Here is a 22,970-nt window from a genome sequence, read left to right as displayed (position 1 = left end):
TTCAACTTATCACTACAACACAACTTAAAAGTTAGATTAGTAACAATACCCAATTGTTAGACAGTAACGACATGACAACTGGCCGGACAGACCGACCTGCTCTGATACCACTAATGTAACACCCCATTTTCTACCCACGAGTTATAACGACAAAATCAGAGTCGTAAAATTTTCTATAAATGGAATATTACATGTTCAACTTTAAACAATTTCCACTTTAAGGAATCATAACAATATGTAACACTTTTCTTAATTCGACAAAACAATGTCATTCACTCCAATAATTCAACTTCATAAAATCTTACGCAGCGGATTCATAAAAAATTCTTATCATCTTTAAGCAACATAAATACGACTTAACTTAAAGAGTAAACAACTATAATCCTTCAAACAATTTAAATTTTAGTAACAATTAAAAGATCCACAAAGCAGACACGCGACAATCCCCCCGAGTGCTACGTATCAGAGCGACTGACCACTGACCCGACCAACGGTAACCGGCTACTTCTCAGGATTACCTGCACGTTGTCACATAAGGACAACATTCAACAGAAGGGGTGAGTTACAATAATTATAATCAGTATATGAAAAACAATACAGTAATTAAGAATCGTACACAAACACCACTTCTCAATTAAATTAAATACCCATACAACAAACCAACAAAAATGCAACTCTAATGAGACTCGACTCGTCATGCATGTGGTACCATTCGGAGTAAAACTCCCAACTTAAAATTTGCCGATTTAACGAGGCATCAAGGCTTAAGCCTTCAACTTTCAACTTTTGCCAATCCAGGCCAACGTGGTGTGAGCAAAGCTCCGACTTAATGCATATGAATTTACATGACATACACGACTTTAAAATTCCGACAACATAATAATAATAGCAACACAATAATGTTTTCAACATAATCAACTTATAATCAACTTTGGCTCACCAAGCTTACAACTCAGTATCTTTAACAACTTTCCGTACACGGAATAACTTAACAACTCAGTCATACTTGTATCGACACTTCATAACATAAACCCAACAAAATTACTCATCAAAATTAACTATAATATTACCCGACTCACCCCGACGAACTTCATTAAATTCTGAGCAATTCGATTTTTCACTTCTTCAACAGCGTTAACCCGTTAACGCCCTGGGTTAACCCGTTAACGCAAGACAGAATACAATTTTTCAGCTTTTCAACAGCGTTAACCGGTTAACGCCCTGGGTTAACCTGTTAACGCAAGACAGAATGCAAATTTTTTCAGTTTTTCAACAGCGTTAACCCGTTAACGCCCTGGGTTAACCCGTTAACGCAGGACAGAATACACTTCCTGGCAAATTTTAACAGTGTTAACCGGTTAACGCCCTGGGTTAACCGGTTAACGCAAGACAAACAACAATTTTTCACAATTCGTAACAGTGTTAACGGGTTAACACCCTGGGTTAACCGGTTAACGCAAGACAGAAAGTTGTTCCTGCGCTAACACGAAGCAGAATGCAAAATTCTCCGCATTTTCCGCCGTTGGAGGACTTCCGGACCTCCGATTCCAATTCCGTAAGAAGCTACGTTTTCGGAAAATCACTACCCATCCAATTACAGATTCAATTTCAGTTTTACCACAACTTATCCAACACAATTTTTTTCAGCATTCAACATCCCAATTAGGGTCAAATCAACGGTTCATCACTACCCATTACATGTTAACCCATAATACCCATTAAACGACGATAAACCCCCCTTACCTTATTATTTTGGATCGAAGGTTGCTCTAAGAATCGGATTCCGGAAGTTTTCTTCTCCTTCCCTCTCGTTCGTACAACAGTTCTCAAATTCCTCTTCTGCTAACTTCTCTCCACTACTGTTTTTTTTTTTTCTATCACCTCCTTTTATTTTCTCTTTATTAAATTAACTAAATATCCTAATCTCTAATGGGCCTAATATAACACCTCTCATTTTACTAATTAGAACACAATGATAAGCCCACTTACTCAAATAACACCACAATAATTACGTAAATATTAAAAATAACAAATAATTATTTTTGGGCGTTACAGACACGATCATCAATCGGGTTTGAACCTATCAAAGTATACCAAGGATTTTGAACTAATTTTTTTGCAAGCAATCTATCATAGTCCTTCTGCACATATAAGAAAAAATTTAAATTAAATATAATTTAAACAATATATAAGAATTAGATAAAATAAAATAATGAAGTATAATAAAGTGATTTTCATGCCACAAACATTAAATTAGTTGCCACATAAAAATCACGCCACAACTTTGCCATTAGATATTTAAAAAACTTAAACAGTTTATTCATATGCATAAATTAATTTAAATAAAATAATACAATATAAACAACTTACTAAAGCTAATTTGGTATGTTCGTCAACAAATTCCCCCGATTTTTTGGTACGAGTCTTTGCAACCAGCTCATTCATTCGTGGGTGTCTCTCTAAATTCTTATATTAATTAATAAAATTAACTTGAATTAAAAATATATAGTAAATGAAAATATAACTTAAAAAGTAGTTATAATTATCATGCGTCGAACATGTTCGGCGATACCAATGCTTCCAACTGCACTGAGGTGACCTTCCTTTTCAGATGCTCTCATTTTCTTTGCATTTTCAGATCTTGCCTTAAAACCAAGTGAATCTTAATAGGCAAGAAGTTCTTCAAAAACTTCCTTGCCTATTCAGTTAGGACCAACACCTTGCTCTTCCCAACCACGTATAGCACGCTGTAACATGTCAGAAAGTCAGACTACTGTTTTGCCCCGTCAAATTTTTTCAATCCCAACCTCGTCAATTTTTTCCCACTTACATTTTTCCTGCAATGTTGTATGACATTCAAATTAATTGTTAGATAAATATAATTAAAAACAATAATTAAAATAATAATAATAACTTAAAATAAAATCATTATACCTTAAATTTTCTAAACCAAGCATCTTTATCATTCTTGGAAAATTTTCGAAATCTTTTCCAAGATTTTTTATACATTTGTTGAATAACATAACTTATACATTTGGCAACAATATGACTCGACTCAAAACTAAACAACAATAATTTGAATAAGTATTATTAAATCTAAAATAAAGACAACATGTTTACTTAAATTAAAATTTTATATATTAGAAACTTACGATTTTCCATTGGGCTAAATATCGTATCTTTCATCAATAATATCATACTCACTCGAATGTCCAGTGCGATCCTACCCATGATGATCGTCCTCGTCCTGCCTCTGCATGATCTTCCTCATGTCCGTCCTCATCCTCTCCCTCAAGATCCTTCTCACGCACACATATGTATGAGGTAGGTGAGGTGCGAGGTCCCCCATGATGCATGAATGGGAAAGGTATGTATAAGGGATATGGGGTGCGAGATCCCCTAGGCTGCATGGATGGTGAGGATACGTGTGAGAGATGTGGGGTGCGGGATCCCATAGACTGTATGGATGATGAGGTTACGTGTGAGGGATGTGGGGTGCGGGATCCCCCAGGCTGCATGGATGATGAGGGTATGTTTGAGGGAAGATGATGGTATGGAAAGCTAGACACCTCAGTCCGCTGGTATGGAAAGCTAGATCCATCAGTCTGCTGGAATGGAAAGGTAGTCCCCCATATAGGCTAATGAAAGTTGGGGCCCAGATTGGAACATAGGATAATCATGAGAGGAGAGTAGTGACATAAGAGGTTAATAACTAGACATATACATGGGATTTACATACATGACTATGTGGGGGATGACACATAACCAACTGAGGTGCCTCACATATGATTACCCCCGGGCGCAGACGCTGATGTTGGGTCTTATCCTTACCCTTATCAGTTCCAGGTGGCATTTTATCTATTTTGAGAGAATACACATATAATAAATTAACACAACATATTCAACTAATTCATCAACATAGTTAATAAATCAACAAAATACATTTAAATCAACACATTATCTTTACAGTATGGGAGGTCCCAAAAATATACTTCTTTTTGTCCAATTATGTGTGACCTCATATCCTTGAATTCTGCATGCTTTACCATTATCTATGAATTTTGGCAGTTCACAAACTCGGTTCCATACTTCACATGGTAACAATCGAGGGGGAGGAAAATCTGTTACTCACTCATCTTTTTTGAAATCATTCTTGTTTCTTCTAAAGACATGATGTTCGGGTAAGAATCTACGGTGACAGTCAAACTAAGAACTCCCCCCCCCCTTTTTCAACGTAAACGCCTTGGTGTATTCCATGCAATGAGGGCAACCCATTTCCCAAGTGTACCCCAACCAGACAATATGCCATATGCGAGAAAGTCGTTAATAGTCCATATTAAGGTAGCTCACAAAGTAAAGTTTTGTTTACAAGATATATCATAATTCCATTCTCCAATCCACAAACTCTTCAAAACATCAATTAAAGGTTATAAATACACATCGATTCTGGATTTTAGACGCGACAGTCCTGGAATGAGGCAAGTCAAAATCATGTACCATTTTGTCATGCACATCTCAGGAGGGAAGTTGTAAGGGATTACAATAACTGACCAACAAGAATATCCACTTCCCGATGCTTTGACATATGGATTAAAACAATCAAAGTATAATCCAAGCCTCACATTTCTAAGTTATACAACAAAATCAGGATGTATCCGATCAAAGTGATTCCATGCCTCACCATTAGATGAATGTCGCATAGTTCCAGAACTTGTTTTTTTTGTATGATGTCATGTCATTTGACTTTCAGTGTACATTGAAGCAAACATTATTTTTACTGTGAACTTTATATCTTGGATTCTTGTAGAACTTACATTCCTCTAACACTCCATCATTAGTATCAAACTCATTGTCATAAAACAACATGCAACCACTAATGCCACAATCAATCTTTCTTACTTCTAAATCCAACTTCGACACGAACCTCTTTGCATCATAAAAACTTGTATGGAAGTTGGCTTTCATAGGAGTCGCGTCCAACATCATTTTTATGAAGAATTCCAAACACTGATAAGGAATATTCCAATTTGACTTGGCGGTCGATAATCTCACACACATTGATAATTTTGAGTTTGACGACCCCTTAAACAACAACATATTCATTTCTTTCAACAACTGATAAAATCTTTGCGCTTCCTTATTCGACAACTCTTCCCCATCAAAATCTTCAGGTACATCATAGGTCACATTCACCCTAAAAGCATCACCAACCATCTCATCAATCAGATTAAATTTTTCATCATATTCCATACGTGAACGATTACTTGAAGCATGCATATTAGATGTCTCTAGTACGCTTCTCGCCACTTCTTCTCCATTATATGTCCAAACCTAATAATTTTCAATGAAACCCCTTCTCTTCAAATGATGTTCTACTTCCTATGAATCACTAATTATAGGTCTACATTCACATTTAAGACAAGGAAATCTTACTCCTCCTTTGCTTCGACAACATTCTTGAGCAAATTCCCACGTGATAAACCCTTTAACTCCATCCTCAAAATTTAGTTTAAGTGCACGTCTTCCTGAATACACTCTATAATACATCCAACTACAATAGTACCGATAATATTTCATACTGCAAATTTGTATAATCATTGAAATTTTAATAAACTTAATAACTATAAACTATTAACAAGTATTGTCATTTGTATAAGTATTAACAAACTTAATAACTAATCTTAAACATAAACTTATATTAACTACAAACTACTTTTCATACAAATAAATTTGATACTATTTATTATATAATATATTAACTACAAATAAATTTAGAACTATTCTTAATATATTAACTACAAATAAATTTCATAAAATATTGTTTTTAATAAACTTATATAATATATTTTTTAAGATAAACATGTTATTTTTTGTTTTAAATAAATATATAATAAACATATAATATTTAATGTTTAAAAAAAATTATTATTATGTTCTATTTAAAAAACATATAATAAACCTATAACATATAATACATATAATAACCATATACTCTATTTTTTTAAAATAAAACAATTATTATGTTTAAAAAAAAACTATTTCATACTATTTTGTTTTTAATAAACATATTATTCTTTTACTATTATTTTGTTTTTAATAAACATATTATTCTTTTACTATTTTGTTTTTAATAAACATATTATTAGTTTATTATTATTTTGTTTTTAATAAACATATTATTCTTTTACTATTTTGTTGCAACTTATATAATGATATAGGACCTACTTTTATAAAAAAAGAAAATCATTTAAAACATAATTCCCCTTTGAATACTAAATCTATTTGATGGTTATGTTATTAACCTATATTTTTTTAGTTTATTAGTTTTATTTTAGATGGTTGTTATAATAATTTTTATCATCCTTTCTATTAGAAGACAACATATCTTTAAGGAGATACACATTTTTGGGTTGATTTATATTTTTCTCTAAAATATTTATTTTATTTCAAGATTTAATAAATAATTGAATTCAAATTAATACATTATGTGATTAGTAACTTCTATTAGTTACCACTTAAAGCCTGAGAATTTTAAGAGAGATAAAAATTGAGCATGAGAAGCATTGTTGTATAATGGAAGTTAGCAAAGAGTTACATAATTATATGCCACAAAACAAGTTCTACCATTTATATTTGAGATTAATTGGAATACACGGTCAGTGTAAAACCATTTTACACTATCATCCAATTAAAACTATTCATTTTGACATGTAAGCATTTAATTAAAAATAAATATAATAATAATTATTAAATCCTAATAATAACAATTTCTCCACGTTTCTCTCTTTCTCTTTCTTCTTTCACGTTTCTCTCACTCTCTTTCTCTTTCTTCATCCACTTTTCTCTCACTCCCTTTATTTCTCATTTCAGTTAAATCTATTATTCTTCCCCCACTCCATCCATCTATTCAAAATTGATCTTTATAATTTCACAAATTTTATCTCACAAACTATATTTGCAAATCTCTACATACATGAGGTTAAACCCTACACTAATAATATTCTCTTCTTTTTTATGATTGTCTGACTTTCCAATTTTTTCTTGTTTTTTTTTCTTTTAAGATTAAATTTAAGTAGAATAATTTATGAACTTCTACTGATTGTTGAAACTTTATAAAATTTAAAACAATGGTAGCTTGAACTTTAACAAATAATATGGGATTTGATTAAAAGAGAAAAGTATAATAAATTGTCTCTATAGATTGAGCATGAAAAAGAAAATAAAAATTAACGATCTCTCTACATAAAAACATTCAATATTAGACAAAATTTGAAAAAAATTCAAAAGTTTAGAATAAATGGATAAGCACATAACTTTATAAAGAATGAGAAATGTTTCTCTAATCCCTCATAGACTCCAACATAAAAAAATCAACAAAAGACCATTTGATCTAAACACAAAAATTACAGTGTAGAGTAAAATAGTAAGTGCAAAATGTCAACAACTTAAATAAGGCTATGATGAAGTTTCCAAAGAGCATAGAAGCAACTTGTTGAATTTTCCTGTTCTAAAAGGCTTGATAAGGCATGACTTGAATAAAAACCTTTAATTATAATATGAAGACAATTAATTATTAAAGTTAACACTAGTATAAATATAAGCAAAAGTAGTAACATTAGAAAAAAACTATTACCTCTTAATCAACCAACAATATAGAAGTTTCAAAATAGAGTTTGAAAATTGAATTTATCACCTAAAAATCTTTATCACCTAAAAATCATAAGTATGTTGTTAGTGAATAAAATTAACATGATAAAAAAATGAAAAGACATGTACATGTAATTTTAAGATATCTTGTTTGATTTAAATTTGGACATTTAGGCTTAGTATGACCCTTTTTCATGCAATAACTACAAGTAGAGGAACCTTTTCTAACCATCTCCAAACTAATTTTCATTCGCAAAGCCGCGGACGTCCTTTAGTTGCTATAAGTGGAGGGTCATGCAAAGCTATGCTAACATCAGATACTTTTGGCATATCTTTAGATGTTGAAGTAACAAACTTCTTATTTGACTCTTCAATATCCAATAAATCAAGTTTTGCAATCCCATTTTGCAAACTTTGAATAGCAATATCGTGATGTTTTTCGGATTGTGAACCTCTTTCTGATAGTTCGAGGGAGTGAACCATAATACTATTAAACAATGAAGTGTCAGAAGCGTTGTTGCTTCCTTCTTGAAATCCTTCAATTGTCACTTCTTTTACCTTTTCTTTTTTAGCATTAATAGACCATCTATGTAAAACATACTGTGAAGGGAGACAATAAACCTTTTTCTTTATGAATACACATAATACATGTCTACAAAGAATACCTGAATATTCAAACATGTGACAACTACAATTTGCTTCTTTTGAAGTGACATGAATATTCACATAGTAGATAGGCTTCTCTTTGTAAATTTTGAAGGTGAGAAAAACAAGAAAGGGGAGGGGGGGGGGGGGGTTGAATTGTTTGAAAAAAATAAGCGCTTTTCAAAATGAAAATCACACAAGGATTTTATACTGGTTCGCTTATAACACAAAGCTACTCCAGTCCACCCGGCCGAGGTGATTTCGCCTTCAACAAGGACTTAATCCACTAATCTTGAAAGATTACAAACAACGTCTAAGAGAAAAATCTCTTAGTCCTCTCAAGTATACAGACTACACAGAGTCACTTGAGGAAATCAACAATCAATAGATGAAAGATTTATGTAATCTAGAGTGCTTCTAAGATAAGCTAATATTACAATAGTAAGAACAAAGTGATTCACGTTATAAGCAAAAGCTTCGTGAAGATTCAGAGAGCAAGAATGTTTTCTTGTGCGTTGATGTTTCAGTATAATTTTTGCTTGTATGTGTTGTGTGTTGAATGTTGATTTGCAGTTCTTTATATAGATCAGTGAGGTGGTAGTTGAAACTGATGGATATTAAAATGAATTTACGCCATCACTTAAATAGCTTCTGCAGGATAACTTTCTCTCCTTGAAATGACTACTTACCACATATAGTATCTTCTTTATTGAAATTGGAGATTAACGTCTCTTTCTGTTTTAGGAAATCCATTTGCAAATCTTTACTTGACTTTAACATTACTCTTTCATAATTAGCAATTCCATGATCAGAGTCTTCGTGTATCTGAGAATCTTGGAATCTTGCTTCTGATGTTGAGTTCAGATAGTTTCTTCAGACAGCGCTGGTAACTTCTGGAATTTAGAGATAGCGTTGTTCAGAGTCAGACCATCTAGAGCTTACTTCTTGTTCAGATGCTTCTGATCATTTGATAATTTGTATCTGATCTGGTTTTGTATCTGATGACATCATCAGATTTCTTCCTTCTTTCTTTAGAATCCTGCACACTTAGAAACTTTTCGTTAGGGTGCCATTTTTGGTTTCATCCTTTGTTATCATCAAAATCAAGGAATCTGTTGCAAAACAATTTTTGTTCTTACAATCTCCCCCTTTTTGATGATGACAAAACAAACTTAATTAGCAGATGAAACATGAATAATATCAGATCAGATAGATAAGAGCTCCCCCTGAGATAGTGCTAGGGAGTTCAGAAGTTCTTACCAGAGCTTCCAAGCAATGAGGTTTCTGAAACTTTCTGCAATTTCTTAAGTCCAAGTTAGATAATTTTATTTTTAAGAAAAAATATGTTGCAGAGTGTTTAAGGTATTTAGACAATATTTTCATCAGAGCTATTAATGACTTCTCCCCCTTTTTGTCAAAATAAAAAAGACATAGCAAAAATAAATAAATAAAGAGAAAAACAATGTATTCAGATAAAAGCACAAAGGCAACAAGAACATGAAAACATCAGAAAGCAAAAGACAAAACAACAGGCAAACAAAAATCCTAAGTGTCTAGGGGTTCGGAGGCGGAGGCATTCTCTGAAGCAACATAGCAAGCATGTTCTGGATGTTGTCGTTGACAGTATCTTGCTTGTCCATTCTGGCACGGAGTTCATTCTGATCTTGCTTAAGTTCTTTCAGAGTCTGAAGAACCATAGGGATAACAGAAGAGGACTCTCCCAGAGTCAGAGCCTGCTGTGCTTCAGCTTCAGCAGCAGCTTGTGCTTCTGCATCCGCCAGAGCCTTAGCTTCAGCTTCCTTAATCCTTAGGATTTCAGCTTCCCTTGCTTTTTCTTCTTCCAACCTTCTGGCTTCTTCAGCTTCTCGCGCAAGTCTCTCTTCCTCTAGCCTCCTGGCTTCTTCAGCAGCTTCTCTGGCAAGTCTTTCCTGGAGTCTTGCCTCAGTATCTCTGATGTAGCCATTTCTGACTTGTTCAGAGATGTTCTTCAGTCTAAAAGCCTCAGAGGTCATCCAGCCAATGACTCTGTTCCAGTGTGTCCTTACAGAGTCAGGATCATCACTGACTTCAGAGTTAGTGGTCAGAGACTTGACCTTTTGTACTGAAGCCCCTGCTACCAGCATGATGGCTTCCTCAAGGGTAGGTACAGAAAGGTTTGGTTCAGAGGTTTGGGTTGAAGATGTTGGAGGGCTGAGATTTAATGTGAGAGGTTCAGATTCTGCTTCAGGTTCAGATCTTTGGGGTGAAGCGTAAAGAGGGTTTAAGTCTAAAGGTTCAGTTTCAGTTTCTGATTCAGGTGCAGCAGAGGTGTTTGGTGGGTTGATATCAGAGGTGGGAAGGTCAGAGGGTTGGTCTTCAGAAGGTTGGTTTTCAGAAGGGATGGTGGTTGTTTGTTGTGGTGGTGAAGTTATTTCAGGTTCTGTTGGTTGTTGTGAAGCGAGGTTTTGAGCATAAATTTGGGCTAAGGTTGGAGAGTCAGGGTCTGAGAGTTCTAGGTCAGAAGAAATGTTGAGGTATGGTGGTGATTCTAGGGCTGTGGAAGATGAATAGGAAGTGCTTTGGTTTGTTTGTTCAGGTTCAGGAGGAGGTATGAATGTACGGGCGATATTTAAAATTGGTGAAGGTGAGGTTCTGGTGGTTGAAGGTGGGATTTCAGAGGTTGTAAAAATAGATGGTGTTGGGAGAGGATTAGAGGAAGGGGTAGAGGAAACCATCAGAGGTTCAGAGAGAATAGGAGGAACAGACGTACCAGTAGAAATTTTCAGAGGAGCTGGAGATCTGCTTCCAGAAGATTCTCCAATTCTTGCCTTCTTTGCCTGAGATGCTATCTTCTTTTCAGAGAGACCTCTCTTGTACCTGACGAAGTCTTCTTCTGAATCTAGACAATCGTCGAGGCTGAAGTCAGATATGTCAACACCTTCATCCAGCAGACGCTGAAGATAGATAGCAACCGCATCTCTGGGTTCATCCTTGAAGAACCTTGCAAGACCATGAGGCAGCTTCCTCTGATCTTTCAAGGCATCCCAGGAGGTATCCATAGTGGGTCTGACTTGAATCTTCTTTATTATTCCCATACTCTTGAGATTTCTGGCGTTCAGAGGCTTCCCAGTATCTATTGCCAGATCATCCATCAGTTTGGTCTTTTCCAGATGATCTACCAGTCCATTCTCAATGAAGACATCAGATATGAGCCTTCCCAGAGGGATGTAGGATCTGGGCTTCATGTTATTTCTGGTTTCCTTGACAGAATCTCTGAGGTATCTGAAGAGCAGTGTAGGAAGGCAGATCTTCACACCCTTTTGAATGCAATACAGAATGCATTTCTGATCTGCATTGATGTAATCAGAAGAGTTGGATGCTGGGCGGTGGTGAATAGTTCCCAGAATGATCTTCAGCCACACTCTGAGGTTCTGATGCAGCTCTTTGTTCTTTGAAGGATTTCCTTCAGTGTTGGGTTTGAAGATGGTTGGATTGATTACATCAGTAATGCGCTTTGACCTAGGAGGGATGTTGTAAATCCTTTTTCCTCCATCTCTCTCCATGTTCAGTAAAGAGGCAATTGACTCTTCAGTGATTACAATCTTTACCCCCAAAACATGAGAGACGATGAAATGATCATCAGCATCTGCAAATCTCCAGAACTCCATGATGAGAAGTGGGTAAACAGGGCCATAGAGCCTTTGGAAGTAGTTTCCCCAACCTTGTTTATGAAGTTCTTCAGTAAGATCAACGCCATTTCTCTTCAAGTTGTCGAAATCTACTAGTGTTTCACACAACACGTCCAGTCCTTCAAAAGGGGTTGCTAGGTTTATATGGGGTTCACGGTCAAGAACATGGGGTTCCTTGTAAACAGGGGTGATAGAGACGCCTGTAACCGTTGGAGTTGGAATGCTTGAAGTTTGAGCAGTTGAGCTTGATTCCATTTGTTGAGAAAAGTTAAACACTTCTTGTTGTTGAGCGTCCATGGTGAAGAAGAAGATGAAGATTGAGAGTTTGCAGAGAATGCTTCAGAGAGGTTTAGGGTTTTAGAGAGGGTTTGAGAGTGAGTGAGAGTGAAAAGTGTGTGAAATGTGAGAAAAGTGTTTAAATACTCTAAGTAAAACACATGCAAAACGACACATCAAATTGCGTTAGTACAAAGCTCAAGAATGCACGCTTGGGGGAAAATGATTACAGCTAATTAATGAATGTCTAATCCCAACAGTACGTACACTGCTCAAGGAGATTTCAAACGTCTGTCCTTTGAATTTCTTTTGACAGCTGTCTAGAAGTTCTAGGGTTAGACGCTTAGTGCTCCACGTGTTGATGTATCTGATCTTCAGGAATACCAAAAGATTGACTCTTGGAGATTTCTAACTCAGATATCTTCTTAACTTGTAGAAGTATCAGAGTCAGAGGCAGAAGAACATTTGTTTATGTCAGAGTCTCATTTTACATTTTCAGAGCCACACTTCATTCTGGGCAATTTTGAATGTTCAGATTTTCTAAGATAAAAAGAAATCTATCTTCAGCTAGAGGCTTAGTAAAGATATCTGCCCATTGATGATCTGTATCAATGAACTTCAATGTTACTATCCCTTTCTGAACATAGTCTCTGATAAAATGATGTTTTATTTCAATGTGTTTAGCTCTGGAATGTAGAATGGGATTCTTACTTAGACAAATGGCAGCAATATTATCACAGAAGATAGGAATGTTACTCTCAAAAATTTGCAGATCTTCTAACTGATGCTTCATCCAGAGCATCTGAGTTGTGCACAGTGATGCTGAGATATATTCTGCTTCTGCAGTTGATAGAGCGATAGTTGACTGTCTTTTGCTAGCCCAGGATATCAGATTGTTTCCCAGAAGCTGGCAATTTCCAGATGTGCTTTTTCGTTCTAATCTATCTCCTGCATAATCTGCATCACGGTAACCCGAGAGTCTATACTCTAATGTTTTCTTATACATCAGGCCCAGGTTAGGAGTTCCTTTCAGATACTTAAGAATTCTCTTAACTGCTATTAAATGAGATTCTCTAGGATCTGACTGGAATCTGGCACAAAGACAGACACTAAAGAGAATATCAGGACGAGTAGCAGTCAGATAGAGAAGAGAGCCTATCATACCTCAATAGAGCTTCTGACAAACCTTGTTGCTTACCTCTTCCTTTTCCATAATGCAAGTTGGGTGCATGGGAGTTTTTGCAGAGTTGCATTCAGTCATGTCAAACTTCTTCAGAACGTCTTTAATGTACTTGCTTTGATGAACGTACGTGACTTCTGGAGTTTGATTAATTTGAATTCCCAGAAAGAACTTTAGTTCTTGCATTAAACTCATTTCAAATTCTGCCTGCATTAACTTAGAAAATTCTTGGCAGACAGAGATATTAGCAGAACCAAAAATAATATCATCAACGTAAATCTGGCATATCATGAGATCATTATTAAGGTTTTTACAGAAGAGTGTAGAATCAACTTTCCCTCTGATAAAATTTTGTTCCAGAAGAAAATTGCTTAAACGTTCATACCAAGCTCTGGGAGCTTGTTTAAGTCCATATAAGGATTTCTTAAGTTTAAAAACATGTTCTGGAAAATTTGAATTTTCAAAACCTGGAGGTTGGTTGACATACACTTCTTCTGAAATATAACCATTAAGGAATGCACTCTTGACATCCATTTGGTATAATTTGATAGAGTGATTAATAGCAAAAGATACAAGAAGACGAATAGATTCTAACCTCGCGACTGGAGCAAAGGTTTCATTATAGTCAATACCTTCTTGTTGACTGTAACCTTGAGCTACCAGTCGAGCCTTGTTTCTGACGACTTCTCCTTTCTCGTTCAGCTTGTTTCTGAAAACCCATCTGGTTCCAATGACATGAGTGCCTCTGGGTTTAGGAACGAGATCCCAGACATCATTCTTTGAGAATTGATCTAATTCTTCTTGCATGGCTGAAACCCAGTCGTTATCCTGAAGTGCTTCATCACAAGACATAGGCTCAATCAGAGACACTAGTCCCAAAGGAGTATCTTCAGAGGTCCTGAAGGTAGATCTGGTTCTGACAGGTTCGTCCTTGTTTCCCAGAATCAAATCTTCAGATACATTGATACGACTTTTAACTTTCTTTGGGATTTCTGGGGTTTTAATTTCTTCAGAGTTCTGAGTGACAGTTGCTTCTGGAGTTTTATCAGATCCTGCAAGAGTGATTTCTAAATCTGCAAAATTTTCAACTAGCTTTGACTTTTCAGGGTCAAGCTTATCATCAAATCTGACATGAATTGATTCTTCTACAATTTTGGTTTCTGTGTTGTATACTCTGTAGCCTTTAGAGCGTTCTGAGTATCCTAACATAATACCTTTCTGTGCTTTGGAATCAAACTTGTTCAGATGTTCTTTAGTGTTTAAAATAAAGCAAGAACATCCAAAAGGATGAAAATATGAAATGTTTGGTTTTCTTCCTTTACACAGTTCATAGGGAGTCTTTTCCAGAATGGGTCTTATAGAGATTCTATTCTGAATGTAACATGCTGTATTTACAGCTTCTGCCCAAAAATGCTTTGCCACATTAGTTTCATTGATCATGGTTCTGGCCATCTCTTGGAGTGTCCTATTCTTCCTCTCTACAACTCCATTTTGTTGTGGAGTTCTAGGGCAGGAGAAATCATGGGATATTCCATTAGAGTCAAATAATTCTTCAAAATCTTTGTTTTCAAATTCTCCACCATGATCACTTCTGACTCTAATAATTTTAGAGTCAAATTCTTTTTGCACTTTGGAACAGAAACTAGTGAATACAGAGTGAGACTCACTCTTGTGCTTTAAGAATTTTACCCATGTCCAGCGACTGTAATCATCAACAATGACTAGTCCATACTTCTTTCCATTAACTGATGTTGTTTTCACAGGACCAAATAAGTCAATGTGAAGAAGTTCCAGAGGCTTAGAGGTAGAAACAACATTTTTTTTTTAAAAGATGTTTTTGAAAATTTTCCTTTCTGACATGCTTCACACAGAGCATCTGAAGAAAACTTCAGTTTAGGTAGGCCTCTGACTAACTCGAGTTTAGTTAGCTGAGAAAGTTTCCTCATGCTAATGTGGCCCAAGCGTCTATGCCACACCCATTGCTCTTTATGAACAGACATCAGACATTTAACATTTTGTTCTTTTAAATCAGAAAGATTAATTTTATAGATGTTGTTTTTCCTCTTGCCTGTGAAAATGACAGAGCCATCGTTCTGATTAATGGCTTTACATGTTTTTTGATTAAAGATTACATCATAACCGTTATCACTTAATTGACTTATGGATAACAAGTTATGCATTAATCCTTCTACGTAAAGAACATCAGATATAGAGGGAAGAGTACCATTACCAATAGTTCCGGAGCCTCTGATCCTTCCTTTCTGATCTCCTCCGAAACCTACGAATCCAGCATCTCTAAGTTCCAGGCTTTGGAACATAGACTTTCTTCCCGTCATGTGTCGCGAGCATCCAGAGTCCAGGTACCATGACTGGTGTCTGAACTTTGCTGCATAGGATATCTGCAACATACACAATCTTATCTTTTGGTACCCAGAATCTCTTGGGTCCTCTTTGATTAGTCTTCCCAGAGTTTCTCATAACTTTGGGTTTTCTAGCATTTTCAAATTTTTGTTTTTGTGTGTGTGTATAGTGATATGAAAATGGAGATTTAAGTTGGTCACTAGAAGAAGTTTTAACTTCCTTAGGATCATACCCAATTCCCTTTTTATTGTTCTGACTGACTCCATAAATCATGGATGCCATAATACTCCTACCTATTCCATTTTTCAGAAATTCTTGAAAGGCTTCTTCGTATTTATAAATTATTGCATTTGAGGTTTGTGGAGTTTGAGATAACGCTTCTTCTAATTCTAAGCTTTTTCTTTTTGCTCCATCTCTTTCTAATGTTAACAATCTGATTGTATCTTCTTGTGCTAGAATTGTCATCTCAAGCTTGCCACAATCTTCAAATTTTGCTTTAAGACAGCCTTTAATGTTTTTAAACTTTTGTTTTAATTTCTGATATGAGCTAAGAGTTTCTGACAAACAAGATTCTAGATCAGATCGAGAGAGTTCAGAAAATACCTCTTCAGATTCTTCATCTGAGCTACTCCTGGATGTGGTAGCCATAAGTGCCACATTGGCTTGTTCATCAGAGTCAGATTTTGATGATCCAGATTCACTATCATCCCAGGTAGCCATTAGTCCTTTCTTTGTCCTGAAGGTATTTTTCTTGAAGCTTTCTTTTCTAGGGTTGTCTTTCTTTAGCTTGGGGCATTCATTTCTGTAATGACCTGTTTCTTTACATTCATAACAGGTAATATCTTTGTTAGATTTACCTTTTGAAGTTGATTCTGATCGATCCCCTCTGGGTCTTGGTCTTCTGAAGTTGTTGTTCCTCTTTTTCCAGAGTTGCTTAACTCTTCTGGTTAGTAGGGACAATTCTTCTTCATCATCAGAGTCTTCTGGTTCAGAGTTGTCAGCATCTTCAGTTTCTGCCTGGAGAGCTTTGGTTCTGTCAAGTTTGCGTCTTTCAGGTCTGGACTTTAACGCTACAGACTTGTTCCTTTTCTGAGGCTCATCTTCCTCTAGTTCTATCTCATGGCTTCTGAGAGAACTAACAAGTTCTTCAAGGCTAATATTGTTCAGATCCTTTGACAGCTTCAGAGCAGTAACCATAGGTCTCCATTTCTTTGGCAGACTTCTGACTATCTTTTTGACATGGTCTGCAGTTGTGTATCCTTTGTCTAGAACCTTGAGACCTACAATCAGAGTTTGGAATCTAGAGAACATTGCCTCTATGGCTTCATCATCCTCCATTTTGAAGGCTTCATATTTCTGGATAAGCGCCAGAGCCTTTGTCTCTTTGACTTGAGAGTTTCCTTCATGAGTCATCCTCAGAGAGTCAAGTATGTCTTTGGCTGTTTCTCGGTTGGTGATCTTTTCATACTCGTTGTAAGATATAGCATTTAGGAGTATGGTTCTGGCCTTGTGATGATTCTTGAAAACTCGTTTCTGATCATCTGACATCTTACTTCTGGGAACTTCAGCTCCATCCTCTGTGACAGGAGGTTTGTATCCATCTGTGACAATGTCCCAGAGTTCAGCATCATAACCCAGAAAGAAACTTTCAATTCTATCTTTCCAGTAGTCAAACTTTTCTCCATCAAAAACAGGAGGCTTAGCATTGTAACTATCTTTTTCATTTGAGTGGGCCATAGTTTTTCTCGTACTGGATCTCTCTACACTGTTAAGTGTTTGATTAGAAAATCAATAACAGAGCCGGAGCTCTGATACCAATTGAAGGTGAGAAAAACAAGAAAGGGGGGGTTTGAATTGTTTGAAAAAAATAAGCGCTTTTCAAAATGAAAATCACACAAGGATTTTATACTGGTTCGCTTATAACACAAAGCTACTCCAGTCCACCCGGCCGAGGTGATTTCGCCTTCAACAAGGACTTAATCCACTAATCTTGAAAGATTACAAACAACGTCTAAGAGAAAAATCTCTTAGTCCTCTCAAGTATACAGACTACACAGAGTCACTTGAGGAAATCAACAATCAATAGATGAAAGATTTATGTAATCTAGAGTGCTTCTAAGATAAGCTAATATTACAATAGTAAGAACAAAGTGATTCACGTTATAAGCAAAAGCTTCGTGAAGATTCAGAGAGCAAGAATGTTTTCTTGTGCGTTGATGTTTCAGTATAATTTCTGCTTGTATGTGTTGTGTGTTGAATGTTGATTTGCAGTTCTTTATATAGATCAGTGAGGTGGTAGTTGAAACTGATGGATATTAAAATGAATTTACGCCATCACTTAAATAGCTTCTGCAGGATAACTTTCTCTCCTTGAAATGACTACTTACCACATATAGTATCTTCTTTATTGAAATTGGAGATTAACGTCTCTTTCTGTTTTAGGAAATCCATTTGCAAATCTTTACTTGACTTTAACGTTACTCTTTCATAATTAGCAATTCCATGATCAGAGTCTTCGTGTATCTGAGAATCTTGGAATCTTGCTTCTGATGTTGAGTTCAGATAGTTTCTTCAGACAGTGCTGATAACTTCTGGAATTTAGAGATAGCGTTGTTCAGAGTCAGACCATCTAGAGCTTACTTCTTGTTCAGATGCTTCTGATCATTTGATAATTTGTATCTGATCTGGTTTTGTATTTGATGACATCATCAGATTTCTTCCTTCTTTCTTTAGAATCCTGCACACTTAGAAACTTTTCGTTAGGGTGCCATTTTTGGTTTCATCCTTTGTTATCATCAAAATCAAGGAATCTGTTGTAGAACAATTTTTGTTCTTACAAATTTCACAAACTTTATACGTTGAGACTTCAATAGAAAACTTAACCTTTTCTGTGATAAATAATTGAGAACCAACCAACTCATCTTGAAATATTCTAAACATTTTTCTTGTATAAATTTTTGAAGTTTCTTCTTCCATGGGATATAAAGTTCGTAAAAGTGGCTTTGAATTTCTTGTTTTGAAAGTCTTCTCTCTTTCCTTGTTGTAACGTGCATCAAGAGATTTTTCATATTGTGTCACAAATTGGCTTAATGAAGTACTTGAATTCAAAAAATCCTTAAAATATTTATTCATACTTTCACTCCTTTGAGTGGTAGACGTTCCTGCACAAAAATTGGAACGTACAAAAGCAGGAATCCATTTTTCTCGAATGGAGAATATCTTGTTTATCCATTGATTATCTTGTAATCCATATTTATCAATCATTGCTTCCCAATCAGAATCAAATTCTTCAACAGTGGTAGATTGGTGGATGCACTTGTAAAATTGATTTTTAAATTCACCATGTTCATGATAGTCACGATTCAAGTATTCAGGAACTTTTTTCTCAATATGCCACATGCAATAATGATGATTAACCTTTGGAAATACCTTTGCAACTGCATTACTAATAGCAGCATCTTGATCTGTGTTGATAGTTTTAGGAGAAATTCCACTCATTGCTTCTAACCAAGTACTTAGCAACCAAAAAAAACTCTTTATAGTTTCATCCCATAATAGAGCACAACCAAAAAGAATGGATTGTTGATGATGATTAACTCCTGTGAATGGAACAAAAGGCATTTTATATTTATTTGTCAAATACGTCGGATCAAAAGTAACAACATCACCAAAGTATTTATATGCCATTTTGGACCTTAAATCAACCCAAAAACAATTTGCTAATCTTCCTTCAGCGTCCATTTGAAAAGCATAGAAAAACCCAGGATTCTTCAATTGACAACTTTTAAAATATGATAACATCATTTGAGCATCTCCATTTTCTAACTTTTTTTGTCTCTTTTCAGTTAAGTAATTGATAACATCTTGTGGACTAAATCTAACATTATCAACACCACCACTTTCAGTATATAAGACAAATCTTATTTTACTAGGGCCTAAACCAGAATCATGCAACACATCAATAAATTTTTTTTTGCACATTAGTCTTCTTTCTATGTACTCGAAGAAACTGTGAACTTTTAGGAGAAAATAGTTCATGATTATGCTCCCTTACAAATCTTGAAACAATCCATATTTCTCCATTTTTCTTTAAATACAACATTGTCTTGCATCCTACCCTTGTTTCATCGTGTACGATAATACTATTACTTTCTTCTTTCACATATTTTTTTGCCCGAAATCCCTCCTTTGAACAGAGAAATTCTCGACCTATTATCATACCATTTGTTCTTGATTTAATAACACGACCCATACGAAAACTAAAACCTGTATTCTTAGCATACCTTGTGTAGTAAATTCTCGTCTCTTCAATTGATGCAAACTCCATTCCTTTGTATGGCTCTAAGGGAGGCTCTGTTGGTAGTCTGCTATTGAGAGGATCAATACCAACAACACTTTCAAGCATGTCATCAGAGCTAACTATGGTTGAATCTTCATGTATGTTTTGCATCTCTTAATCTGTTATAATAATACAAACAATATTTACACAACTGTTAAACATGATAACAAAAATAATATTGCACTAGTAAAGCTAGTAAAATTGAATACAATACTTATATCTTTCTCTTTTAATCAAATCTCATATTATTTGTTAAAATTCAAGCTACCATTGTTTTAAATTTTATAAAGTTTCAACAATTAGTAGAAGTTCATAAATTATTCTACTTAAATTTAATATTAAAAGAAAAAAAAACAAAGAAAAAATTGGAAAGTCAGACAATCATAAAAAAGAAGAAAATATTATTAGTGTAAGGTTTAACCTCATGTATGTAGAGATTTGCATATATAGTTTGTGAGATAAAATTTGTGAAATTATAAAGATCAATTTTGAATAGATGGATGGAGTGGGGGAAGAATAATAGATGTAACTGAAATGAGAAATAAAGGGAGTGAGAGAAAAGTGGAAGAAGAAAGAGAAAGAGAATGAGAGAAACATGAAAGAAGATAGAGAAGGAGAGAAACGTGGAGAAATTGTTATTATTAAGATTTAATAATAATAATTATATTTATTTTTAATTACATGCTTATATGTCAAAATGAATAATTTTAATTGGATGATAGTGTAAAATGGTTTTACACTGACAATGTATTCCAATTAATCTCTTTATATTTATATCCCACGTCATATATTCATCCTCTTTGTAATATTTTGTATTTAATTTGATATCTTATTTCACAATTGTTGCAAATGGTGAAAGACCAATGACATTGACACATGTTAATCGTACCTACGACAAAAATGTCACACGCAATTGCAGCATCCTTCAATGACACACATTAAAACAACTGCCTTATGTTTCTAAAACTCTATTTATTGTATTTTTTATGATTATTTTTTCTTCTTTTTGTTGTCGAATTGATTTAATTTTTGTTATTGACGTTAGATTCTTTCTTTTCTGGCATTTGAGAGTTTATCATGAGCACATGTTATAATATTGGTAGTTAATGTGGAACAAAAGTCATTTGCATTAAGACTAATATTAAATGATGTGAACAACGTATAACTATAGGTAGTTAGGAAATGATGTTTTTGCTATCAAACATTTTGCATCCAAAATAATATTTTGCATAGAAAAAAAACTTTCACATTTCATATCAATTAGGCAAGAAAAACCTTACAATCATCCTTGTTAATTCATTGTTACTACATTCATGTGTTTAATTCATTTTTCTAAAACATTTTGATAATATATTTTAAATCAGTTTTTTTTTATGAAATTGAAAGAAGGATTAATAAAAAATATTGAATTTTTCACATCAAAAATTTCTTAAATTTTCAATATTGGAATCCAGTGTCGATACGAATGTCATAATAAATTTTGAACAACTTCATGTTTCTTTGTGAAGAATTATTTATTAGGTGATTTTGTGTATTCTATCATATTTTTTAACATTCCTATTATCTTCATATTTAATTCTTTTTTTTATAATAGTTATTCTTTTCTTTTGAAGTTATAATGATATTATATATTTCTATTTTTAAAATTGTCCTAACAATATATAAATCCATTACACCATCTTTGTGTTGGTTATTTCCAACTCCCATTTAATCATATATTATCGTTACCAATTAGAGAGTATTTTTAATAGGAGATATAAATTATTGTTATTGATTAATGAGTTTCTTTTGCGAGAGATATAAAGACGGGCCCATGATTTCGCCAATAGAAACCATACACTCTACTTCTTTATTAACTTCTCTTAATCGAATGAAATACCCAAAGTTTTTTTCCTCATTTTTATTCACTTTTTTTTCTTCTTTTTTGCATTTCATTAGAATACATATATATCTACAGAATTTAAGAGAGATAAGAATTGAGGAATTTTATAGGTTTTCTCTCCAACTTTCCTAACATATTTCTCTTTTTTTTTTCTTTCTCTCTCTCTCTCTTTTTATATCATCTTAATATTCTATCGTATTTATATTGGAGTTGTTATTTATTGATTCTTTAATTTGTGTACAATATACCTTAAAAGTATGTTGTTCGAGAAGATGAATATATCCTTACTAATGACATCAATTAAGAATTTCATATCCAACCTCTTAAAGGTTATGTGAACCATCTAAATTTTTCAGTATTTGAATTTGTAATTAATCATATTAATCTTCTATAGTAATATATAATATAGGATGTAAATTTTTGGTTTGTTTTTCTTCCATTACTATTTGGGAGTCTGTTTTTGTATAATTCTTTAGTGATTTTACTATCTAAATATTTGTTTTTATTTTACTCTTCTTTTTTAGTGTTTTTATTTTATATTGTCTAACTTTATCATTTTCTCAATTAGTTAGTTGTTCTTTTATTTTATGTGTATGTGTTATACCCTAATTTTACCCCTAAGATTTCACCATATTTGCATAATTTGCATATATCAAGGTCACAAACAATAGTTATTTTTATGTTTTGCTAACCCCTTGAAAATACAAAACTATATCCTGCTTGCTTTGTTCACAAGTTAGGGTTTTGCACCAAGGAGTTCAAGTGGTTGACCAATCAAGGTTTAGTATAATCCTCAACATATCAATCTCCTCTACTCACTCATGATGATCAAGAGATTCCCTCCATCAATAATCAAGTTTGAAGTTTGCATCAACTCAAGTTCATTAAGCTACAATTCATCAGATGATTCAAATTAGGGTTTTGGTCAAAGTCAGCTTGATGTTGACTTTTTAACCAAAACATGATTCAAAG

General features: G+C 34.2%; 1 protein-coding gene across 1 annotated transcript; it reads right to left on the bottom strand.

Annotated features, from left to right (window-relative positions):
- Positions 1-7,893: 7,893 nt before the first annotated feature.
- On the bottom strand, positions 7,894-20,227 carry LOC127094399 (protein FAR1-RELATED SEQUENCE 5). Its single transcript, XM_051033241.1, has 3 exons — positions 20,044-20,227; positions 18,615-19,712; positions 7,894-8,312 (listed from the first exon to the last, which is right to left on the bottom strand). Exons 1-3 carry the CDS (start codon positions 20,225-20,227, stop codon positions 7,894-7,896), a joined length of 1,701 nt encoding a protein of 566 aa, XP_050889198.1.
- Between the last annotated feature and the right edge of the window lie 2,743 nt (positions 20,228-22,970).

Source organism: Lathyrus oleraceus, chromosome 1, assembly GCF_024323335.1.
Source record: "Lathyrus oleraceus cultivar Zhongwan6 chromosome 1, CAAS_Psat_ZW6_1.0, whole genome shotgun sequence".
In the NCBI taxonomy this organism is placed as follows: domain Eukaryota; kingdom Viridiplantae; phylum Streptophyta; class Magnoliopsida; order Fabales; family Fabaceae; genus Lathyrus; species Lathyrus oleraceus.
This window is presented reverse-complemented; position numbering and strand designations above follow the sequence as displayed.

Excerpts from the sequence above, each read along its gene's own strand:
- LOC127094399 (XM_051033241.1), bottom strand. The coding sequence starts at position 20,227 with ATGCAAAACATACATGAAGATTCAACCATAGTTAGCTCTGATGACATG. Across the intron at positions 19,713-20,043 it reads AAGGTATGCTAAGAATACAG|GCCCTAGTAAAATAAGATTT; the intron begins GTTTTAGTTTTC and ends ATTCTGGTTTAG. Across the intron at positions 8,313-18,614 it reads GTATAAAGTTTGTGAAATTT|GTATTCTTTGTAGACATGTA; the intron begins GTAAGAACAAAA and ends TTGAATATTCAG.